The sequence below is a fragment of the Wasmannia auropunctata genome, unplaced genomic scaffold (genome assembly GCF_000956235.1).
Source record: "Wasmannia auropunctata unplaced genomic scaffold, wasmannia.A_1.0 LD336101.1, whole genome shotgun sequence".
NCBI lineage: Eukaryota > Metazoa > Arthropoda > Insecta > Hymenoptera > Formicidae > Wasmannia > Wasmannia auropunctata.
The window spans coordinates 6,518,215-6,528,998 of record NW_012026789.1 but is presented as its reverse complement, the minus strand read 5'-3'; the positions used below and the strand labels follow the sequence as shown (position 1 = coordinate 6,528,998).

The 10,784-nt window shown below is 35.0% G+C and overlaps 1 protein-coding gene across 1 annotated transcript in view; it reads right to left on the bottom strand.

Moving 5' to 3' along the window:
* Positions 1–5,979: 5,979 nt before the first annotated feature.
* Positions 5,980–10,784, bottom strand: part of LOC105460870 (rap1 GTPase-activating protein 1-like) — a 74,594-nt gene continuing 69,789 nt past the window's right edge. Inside the window, exons 9-10 of the mRNA XM_011707360.1 lie at positions 9,285–9,842; positions 5,980–8,459 (exon numbers count right to left, since the gene is read on the bottom strand). Coding sequence (XP_011705662.1) covers positions 8,298–8,459; positions 9,285–9,842 — 720 coding nt within the window. The 3' untranslated portion in view covers positions 5,980–8,297. The remainder of the gene's footprint in view (positions 8,460–9,284; positions 9,843–10,784) is intronic.

Sequence of the window (10,784 nt, the reverse complement as noted above, 5' to 3'; positions counted from 1 at the left end):
TCGTTTTTTCGTAATTACTTCCGTCAGCTCGAAAAACATGCCACATTCAATCGCCACTTGGAGGCATTAAAATTCATTTTTATATAAATAAAAAATACTTTTTTTGCTGTTCAAATAATATATAAGTTTATGCAAAAACCCACGTTTTACTGTATAATTAATAGATTTTCTTAAAAAAATTCATGAAACAATTAGGGTTAATTTTACGGCCGGTAAAGGTGAAAAACCCTCTTTAATAGCCACAGCACTCGTATAATATTTTTACTTTCGAAAAACGGATAATCCAATGGCTGTCTGTTGCTTCGTATGTTTTCTTTATTTTCTCCCTTCTTTTTTGTGTGTATATAATACATGTACTTATATACATAGACTAGTCCAATAATTAGAGCTTTTTCGCATTTTTAAAGACCGCTTAGACATTGACTTTGTTAGAGTTTTACCGAATATCACTTACATATTGTGTGTTTACAGTTTCCTGCGCGTAAAAGGAGCTTTATCACGATCGGTTCGAGTGTACTTCCCGTAGAGTTGCGTCGAACATTTTTTCTAATTCGTATTCGATATTAGTAACATCTATTTGGTGCATAGTTTCCTTAGCGTTTATACTCTAATTGTGCTTTCAAGAATTATTCATTGCCAAGTGTTGCATAAAGAGCAATTGGCGCGATCACATATTCATTTCTAACATTATTGCACTTTCATTTTTGGAAAAATCAAAGATTGCAGTCTTCTCCTCCTTTTTTTTTATCGTTATTTCATGCATCAATTAATCATGCACAGAAAATAAACTGTCCGCAGTGTGCGGATTTAGTAACAAATTCGATCAGAAATTGCTAACAAATTGGCATCAATTGTGTCCACAATAAGCTCGTATTTTACTGACAGAGTCTGCTGATGGCAGAAAATGAACAGAATCTGTTGTAGATTTTGTACTATTTTCTTTGCCAATCTGCGTGAAACTGTATAGCAAATATATTAAAATTTGCCTGATTTCTGCTATTAATTATCTGTCATATTTGACAAATTTCTATATTTCTGTGAGCATTCTTCTAAGCATTGTATACATCAGCTTCTGTATCAAAATCTGTAGTCTTTCTATCAATTGTGTGAAGTGTTGGCTCTCCCACTGAAAATCTAGTTACAACTATTTGCGATCCAATAGTGATCCTTTGATGGCGTTCATGGTAGTTCATTTCCTACTGTTGGTGATCAAAACTACGTACGAGAGTAATCAAAACAATTTTAATATTTTATTTTACCGATTCATAAAGAGAAAACATGATAAAACCTGAATTGAAGCTAAAAACGGACAAAGTTATTATAATTTGATCTTCATATTTGCGGTTTAAAAATTATAATTATACTGATCAAATTATACTGACATGCTAAAAGTTTTCTGAAAAAGCAGAGTGGTTTCCCATAGATTTTAGAGCACTGAAAACAATGCTGCCTACCAGAATTTGTTAATTGTGTTACATTTGTGAGAAAAATGAGATTGAAACTTTTAAAAACCGCGTTTTTAGCAATTTTTGAAAAATCGTAGCGGATGAACTAGAAATGTGCTAGAAACTTTTTAAATATTTTAAATGAAACCTTAAACATCATAATCGAGTCCAAGTATCTTCAATATTACTAAATTATTTATCTGCATCGTGCAGATGCAGTTTAAGTTTAAGCTTTCATTTAAGATTTTTTTCAGTTTCTAGCACGTCAGGTTCGTCCGCTACGATTTTCCAAAAATTGCCAAAAATTATGTTTTTTAAGAGTTTTAACTTTATTTTTCTTAAAAATGTGACGTGATAGACAAATTCTGAGAGCAGCATCTCAGAGAGTTTTCAGCGCCTAAAAATCTACATCAGAGAGTGGAAACCTCCCTTTTTTTCAGAAAACTTTTAGCATGTCGATCAGTGTTATTAATAATTAGGAATAAATTACCAAACATTAAACATAATCGTTAATGAAATATGCAATCGTATAAAGATATTTCTACGAGATGTGGTTAGTCACACACATATATCCTATTTTCCACCTTCATAATTACATTTTCAGAATGTTTTTTTAATATCAAACATTTGAAATAGATTGAGAAACGTCATCAAATGAGTTACAATTATATTACACAGTTTAGAAGACCAAATTTTAATAAAAGGGTTAATTTCACGTTTCTTTACATGTGTTATCTTTTACGTTTCATATGCACTTATATGCTTTTGTACGTGTGTTATCAATTACAATTTTTGTTATTAATTGTTAAAAATAAATTATCAAATGTCAGTAAATGATTATCAAATGAATAATTATACATACATATATAGATACACATATTATGTATACAAATATACATATATATAAAATTTATATAAATAGACATTTTATTTTAGACACAGAATAATGAGCTAAATTAATTAGTGTAAAGAAAACACATTATTGCTTTTAAAAAACAATGTTTTGTAATTGCATATTGCAAATTGTGTAATTTTTTTTAAAAGCAACTATATGTTTTCTTAACACCAATTAATTCTCATATATGATTTAAATAGAGTTCTTTTTGGAAGGAGGAGCTAACTTCACACACGTATGTCTCTTTTTCATGTTACTAATTACAGTCTCGACTATCAATTATTGGGAATTGACTACCAAATACTATCAAGCGACCACCAAACGAATGGTAATGGCATTTTATAACAGGATTTTTAGTGGGAACGATCCAGGTAGAACTATAAGAAGACAAATGACGTCATAATGACGTCACTTTTTACATTATTTGTGATTTATAAGTGACAAAGTCATAATAATGATGACCCTTATGATATCATTATGACTTTTTTTTCTATACTCTACCTCGGGAGCCAATTAACTCTTGCATACAGACACAGAGCTCTTTATGCCGACAAAAATTTGCAACAAATCTGTTCTTGATAGACTTGACTGTCTGAATATAATTTAAGTTTGCAGATTTTAAGCGATATACTGTTCTCGCGTCTTGCGCCAATTGTTCGGCAACAACAGCGATTCGGTTTTCCGATATGGTACTTTTTTATATTTTTTCACAAATCGCTTGCGAAACCAGAAAGTATACAGAGAATCCCACTTTTCCATGTGGATACGATTTTTAGTGCGACAATGATCTAATCTGTCGAAGAATTTCGCTAAGAGTTTTTCACGTACATCTATACATATTTATTTCCGCGGATCGTAACGCGATACACAGATTGTAGTTTCTTTTAGACCGTTATTCAGCACGAGCGCATCATACTTATCAATAACGTGTTTACGATCAGCTCAGTAAACACTCTTTACAAATATTCGGAATTATTTTCCACACACTGGTGAAATCGAAGAGATCGAATACTTGCATTTATGTCTCACATTGTCGTTGGAAATATGTACAGGGATATCCCAGACCCGTGTCAAGCATTAATTGCAAACTCCTGAAGTCGATCATTTTGAGATGAAGATTTTAACATCAAAATGTCAATTAATGCTATATAATAATTTAAAAATGAGAAAGTTAACTAACCAAAAATTATCCGAAATTCGCGTACTTAAACATGAAACATCGCAGTGGAGATGTTTTCAAGCCTCAATCCTATTTTCTCTCAAAAATTGATATATTTACATATTTTTTACTGTGCGATACGTTATACGCGCGAATAATTTGATTGATCAATTTCAAAAACACTTAATTTAAAAATTATAGACTTATATAGTTTTGACATTTTGGTATTATAGGAATTTTCATCTCTAAATGACTTCAGAAATCTGATACCCTCTCTTAACGATTATCATGGCAGGTCAAGGATACCTGTACATACATATATACATTATATACATATACATACAGTGTGTATTTGATTTAAGTGCACATACTCATTGTCAGTTATTTTTTTCAATTAATTGAGTTATAAGAAATTTTTCTATTAAGAGTTATATTGTTTAAGAAAAGTTATTGTAATGACTTAAGCAAAAGTTAATTATTACATATAATTATTTTCCTAAATGGAATAATATATATATATTTGTAATATATTTTATGAAAGAAAAAGAGACAAATTCAATAAAGTAATTTTTGATAATCGTATACCTTACAAAATTTCTAATAAAAATAGATATATTATTCTATCAAAAAATAAAAAATCCCATAAAAAAATAATTTATAACTTTCAAGTTTTTATATGTGTTTTATATTATTCAAGTTATTATATAGATCTTCTTAAACAAAATAATTATTATTAAAAAAAACTTTTATTCATTACTATTTTTCAAATTGCTGAGTTTAATATGCACTTAAACGATATATAATATATATACTGTATATATATTCTTCCGAGAGTAGTAAAGTATTCGAGTTAGTTGTAGAAATAGATGAATGTTAGATACAAAATATATTCATATATCTGTGACAATAGTATTTTTTATCTCTCCCCTTCATCCTCCTTTCCCTCAGTCCGTTCGCCTGTCCTTGATAATATATATATATATATATAGTGAATATTTCTTTATAATATAAATAATCTTTCTTTGACTTTTCACAAGGCCAGCATAGAAATCACACTATAGACAGTGGTGAAACTTAGTCCTCGGAAACGTCGGACGACAATCTCCGTGAATTGAACGCAATCCTCGACGTTATGTACATTTAGTAAAGATTAAGGAGGCTCGTTTAAGTTTTTCGCGAGTATTAAATAGTCTGTGATATAAATCCTCTGTAGATATCTAACAGTACGATAGTATACAAGACGATTTCCGAAAATACTCCAAATCACGATAATATATGTTCTTTCGATAAGAACGTCCGTAACGATAATCACTCTCCTGATAGTATGCAAATAATGTGTGTGTGTGTGTGTGTGTGTGTGTGTACCGATACGGACTCAATAGACACGTCGATTTTTCCAGTATTCTTTGGTTTATCGGCCGCTTATCTGATTATCTCGGATTATCTCCCTCGAGTCCAATTGAATCACGGATATAAATATTTGATCGACTTTATCGCAAATCTCTATCGAACACAACATCAACAATTTAAACAGTCCGTCATATTATTTTAGAATATTTAGGTCAACGAGAGGATTTCAATTTTGTACATTATTTTCAATTTAACGTATTTAGAACGACTCATATATTCCCCCTCTCTCCCCTTCTTCGAAATAATTTTAACGTACGTATTTTAGAATAATTCATATATCGTTTCTCCGTCCGGAATAATCTAATTCATATATCTTTCCTCTTTCTCCGAAATAAATTATATCTCGTTACTGGAAAATGTCCACAAGCCTTTGAATCTTATGTACAATGACATGTAGAAAAGCTTACTCGAGTGTTGCTACGACATGTGTTAGTCACCGTTCCGTTTAATTTATAGATAACGCAAAAGCATAAAAATATCAATACAGATTCGCAAAAATATAATTCCTATCCAGTCTTCTGGTGCTACGAGAGATTGAAACAATATTATAATTTTATTGTAACATAAATTTGTTCGAAATACTGCGACTTTAGTATCTTCAATTGCATCATTTTTCCCCAATTCATCTTATGTTATTGTCAAATTTAAGATATAAAAAAAAATTACTTTGCCTCTTTTATGTGATTTTTCCTATTTTCGTAGAAATATTTTTGTTGTCTTGAGAGACGGAAACGCAACATTTAAATTATCGATACTACAGCGGCAGTATATCGCGGTCATCGTTTTTCTTTTTAGTTTATAAAGTACAATTAATCACGTTATGTAAGCAGTAGAAAACAGACTTCGCGTAATCTCGAAAGAGTAATGTCGAGCGACGTCGCATAGGCAGTGATAAATGTGATGTTTCGTCAAAAAGTGGCTGTTAAAAATGCTGCTTCTATCTCTTTCTTCCCGACGACGAGAGTAATAATTCGACGAAATGAGAAACTCGCAATTTTCTTTCAACCTGCAAAAATGATCGGAGAAACGGGAAAATAAGGAGAACGAGGAAAATAAAAAGAAAAGAAAAGTAGTGTGAATTTTACTACATTAAACTTTGGTATTATGTGTTGAGTGAACGTCATTGTTCCTCCTCTTTGTGCCAGTTTGCTTAGCGCTTTCGAGTGTCTGTCCTATATTAACGATTATTTACAAAGATCATACAACGTAATCCATGTTAATAAAAGTATTAATAATAATAATATAATATTAAGGTTGATGATGATAATAATAATAATAATAATGGTAAGAGTATTAATACTAGCTGTAAGAGATAACAGAAGGATCGACATCCGTCAACCAAGAACAAAAAAAGAAAAATACAAAATACAAAATCCTTAACTTTATAAGTCGTGAGTGGTAAACGATAACGCATCTCTCGTTTGCGCGTGCGAAAAAAAAAAGATACTTTGCGAAAGTACAAGTGATGCGTACACTTAAATAATTTGGTGCTGTGCGCGATTGGTTAAACTGGAAAAATTGGAAATATCAGTTCCTCGCTAAAACTAGCACGCGAGGATGGACGTGTTCCGGAGACGATTGAATCTCGTACAAGTGTCCTCTAAAAAAAAAAAAAAAAAAACTATTCTCCGGTCTAATACTAGGAAAACTAATAAACGGGCGAGAGTGTATCCTGGGCAGGTGTGTGTCGTGTGACAAATACTGCAACTAGCGATACATATTCTACAATCGCGTGCACGAAAGGTCTTCTGACTACGCAGGATCGCAGGTCTAAAGAGTAAATGAAGTTTTACCCAATTGTCTGGATAATCCGTGCGCTACGCGAAGAATAAACGGGAACAGGGTGGGTACTCGAATTTTGTAATTTTGAATTTTCCAGGAATTTTATTCAAAATTCCAGGTAAGATTAGAGAATTTCTCAATACACCTTTAAAATAAATTAGGCACTAAGAGTTCCGATAATGCCTACAGAACTTGATGCGCGAAACAATTTAATCTTCTCATATGTACATCTGTTACATCTGCATACAAAATTTTTCGAACGTAACGAAAGATATTGTATGGAGATGTACATATGTGAAGATTAAATTGTTTCACGCACCAAGGTCTGCGTTATTAGACTCTTAATGCCAGATTTATTATTTCCAAGTTATCGTTTTTCAGATATCGGAGGCCCCTGATATTGAAGTTAATTATTTTATTCTAAAATTGACATATACTATATAAAGACTCTTTAATCTGAAAAATCGGAAATAATAAATGGGGCCACGTTTACTTTCTAAAGGGATAAAATTAAATTTTAAAAATTTTAAAAATTTCCCTCAGTACCAGTAAAATTCCATGAGAAATCCATGATTTTCAAGGGCAAAAATGAAATTCCCTGAGAATTTCATTCCAGGTTTTCCTGGTTTTTTCCTGGTAGTACCCAAAACCCCGGGGAATTACATGTTTTATTAGCTTCGCGCTAGACAGAAGACACACGCTTTCGCATGCGGCGCGCATCGATGACGATTCTTGTGTTTTTTTTCTTTTCAACGTCGTGTGCTGAATCCGCCCCGCCTCTTAAAACAGCTAATATTACAAATATCTGCTTGCGCTTCTTTTTACGTCCACATATGTATATTGACTTACGAATGGGTCAGCTTAGGTCTACTAATAAATTAATAGATAAATATTACACGTGGTCTTACACAAGTCAAACAAGAACTCTAACAATCTTGAGTCTACACCGCAAGTGTTTCCCGAGAACACTTTGGTCGCTATACACACACACAGTTTCAGGATTTGTGTTACAATCCTACTACCTCGTATATGACTACTTATAGAACTTGTACCTAGATCTCTGTCTAGAGAAAGAAAACTTCGCGGCTTGAACAGTATTAATCCTCGCGGTAAAGCGTCTAAATTGCAAACCCTATATGCTCCTACGGAGCGCTAAACGATAGATTAATTCCTTTGGAAGTGACGAACGATTCCTGGTGAATGGAAGAAGGTACATAGTATTTAAGTATTGAGTACTCTCGTCAAAGCGTTTTTTAAAAGACGTCCTCCACTTTACGCGTCTCTCGTCGCGGCCTTCAGGCGTCCATCGATATTTCGCGTTATCATCATTCCAGCAATCAGACTATACGCGAAAGTGAGAGCGCTGACGGGGAAAGAAACAGCGTGCGTGTGAAAGCCGTGTGTGAATTGCAACGGAATTGCTATAAACAAAGAGGAAGAAAAATTTGTTTCGCGCGTTCTTCGAAAACAATTTTCCAGAATCTCTAACAGCACGCATGCAATTGTATATTCGATCGCGAAGGCCATGACTACACTATCTAACATCTCGCTGCGAGAGCAACTGATGACGATCGCGTCTAAGACTACACGCTGGGCTCGCAAAACTTCACACGGTGGACGTCTGCTGGTTATTGTTGTCCAGCGGGATGCTCGTGGAGCACTCCTTCAGCATCGCACGTAGTCGTAGGATCTCCTTCGACGCCGCCGCCAAGTCGGACTCCAGCTGCAGCTCTTTCTCCCGACGGCGTTTCAGTTCGCGCTGGCATGTCTGCGATACAGATCAAAGTTCAGATATACCATTTCTTCGTGACCGTAAAATCTTGTAGAATTTCAACAAGGCAAAGAGAGCGACCCAAAAAAATCGCCCGTTTTCTGGGCCCTCGATTTTCAGACTAAACCGTGTGCCAAATGTGACATTAATTATAGAGAAGTTGAGATGGCAATTGTTATCAGAGCTGGAGGAAGGAGGGGATGAAATCAAAGTTCATCCATGTGTGTAGAATTATCACAGATCTGCCGAGGTCCGGCATTTTAATAAGGTTGATCCAGTCGATGATCCGCAGTTTTACGTAAATGACGCTCGTTTTGGTAAAAAAATCGAGTTTTCGCGTAAAGAGATGCAATAAGTGATATCCCCCCCCCCCCTCTTCAGCTGTGATAACAATTGTCACTTCAACCTGAAACTTCTTTGCGATTAATATCTCATTATGAGGTACCGTTTGGCCAGTGGCGGATCCAGAGAGTTGTTCTGGGGGTGGAAGGGGGAGGGGGGCAGTACGACGAAATGTGAATATTAGTTATTATTGTTAATTTTATTTTTAATATTTTTTATTAAAAATAATTGAGTGAACATTATTTAGTCTCGAATAATCTCTGATAATTTTTTTTTCTCAATTCATTTAAAACCGACTTTTTCCAATAAACGAAATTTGTTTAGAGAGCTCTGGGGAGGGGCGATCGCCCCCTCCCCCTTGCATCCGCCACTGCATTTGGCACACAGTCCAGTTCCAAAATCGAGGACCCCCCCTAAAAACGGGCGAAAAACCACCCTTTTTTGGGGTCACTATCTCTCTCGATTTAATTTATTTCTTACCACATTCTGCCGCAGCAGATCCAGCTTGTCGCACTTGAGCCTGGTGACCTCCATCCTCAGGTTCTCGTTTTCCGCGACCCCGTCTTTGCTCGTGCACCTCGTGGTGTCGTGAGTTTCCGCGGAGCTCATGGACTCGAGACCCGTGTCGCTGTCGGGATACACGGCCTGATCGAGCTCGAGCTCGCTGTTGAGCGAACTGTCGTCGCTCTCCGAGATCACTCGCTGCGTCACCTCCGCCGTAGTCTTCTCCTGCGTACGCAGATTTTCGTGCGTCAATCGCTGCACCGTCGCCGACGTCGGCGCAGCCGGGGGGGTGGTGGTCTTGTCGATGACAGTGGCATCACTGCTGTCGAGGCAGACGACACTCGCGCCCTGCGATGATTCTCTGCGATCATACTCGTCCTGCTGCAACGTCGCCAGACTGCTGTCCTGATTGTCGGTGTTGGACAAGCTGCTGTCCTGGCTGCCGAGGCTACCGCGCTCCGAGTCTCTCCTCAGTGTCAGATCCGGGGAGCCGAGGGGACTGGACAGTTCCACCGAGCGCTTGTTGCCGCTCACCTTGAATATATAGTTGCATTTATCAATTTATTTATCTATTTTTTGTTCTCATTATACTAATACTTTTAAATTCATAAATCACAATTTTTATAAGGTATCTGAGGGTAATACGGCCACTTTTATTGCAAACTGAAATTGTGATGGTTGTGGTAAAAATTGAAAAGCTGAAAAACACGTGGCTATTAGTGCTATCTTTCCTCTTTAAGTTTTTCAAAGAATTTTGGTTTTCACTTTTAATTTTCATTTTCAAATTTAAAATTTTGCAAAACACCTTTTATTGCAGATAATATGTGACCAGTGAAGATAATTAGGCCACTTTCCTATTTTTCTCGATAAATACATTTCTACCAAGTTTTAAGCAAAAAGAGCAATGAAAAAAAAGACAATTTTATTATTTTTATAAACAGAACTTTATTTCTATTTGAAATAAGTCAAATGTAAATAAGAAAAATTCCAAAAAATAAAATTAAACATTCCAAAATGTTGGCCAAAATTCAAAAGATCCATAAAGTTTGAAACCACCTGAATTCCAAAAAAAAAAGACAAAAGTGTCTTGGCTATTCAAAATTCGCAGTTTGGGCATATAAAAATGGTTTTGTCATGCTTCGTGAATATCCTTTTTAAAGTAGTGAAGCCATTGTTGGTTAACTTTGAAACTAACACTGAAACCTCTAAGTGGCTGTATTACCAGCTTAGAACATATATTACTGGAAGGAGAATTGAGTGCTGAACGTAAAGTCAACATCTGTGCGAGAGAGAAAGGTATAGGTTCCCAATTGACTGTAAAACGCATGTGCCATTCAGCCCCCACTCTGCCTGTTTTACCCAATTTCTTATTTTTCGAAAATCTTTTCAAAAAAAAAAATGGGGCTAAGTGGGGGCTGAATGGCACATGCGTATTACAGTTAAGGGATTACACTTTGACCGCCTAAAAATCGTAGG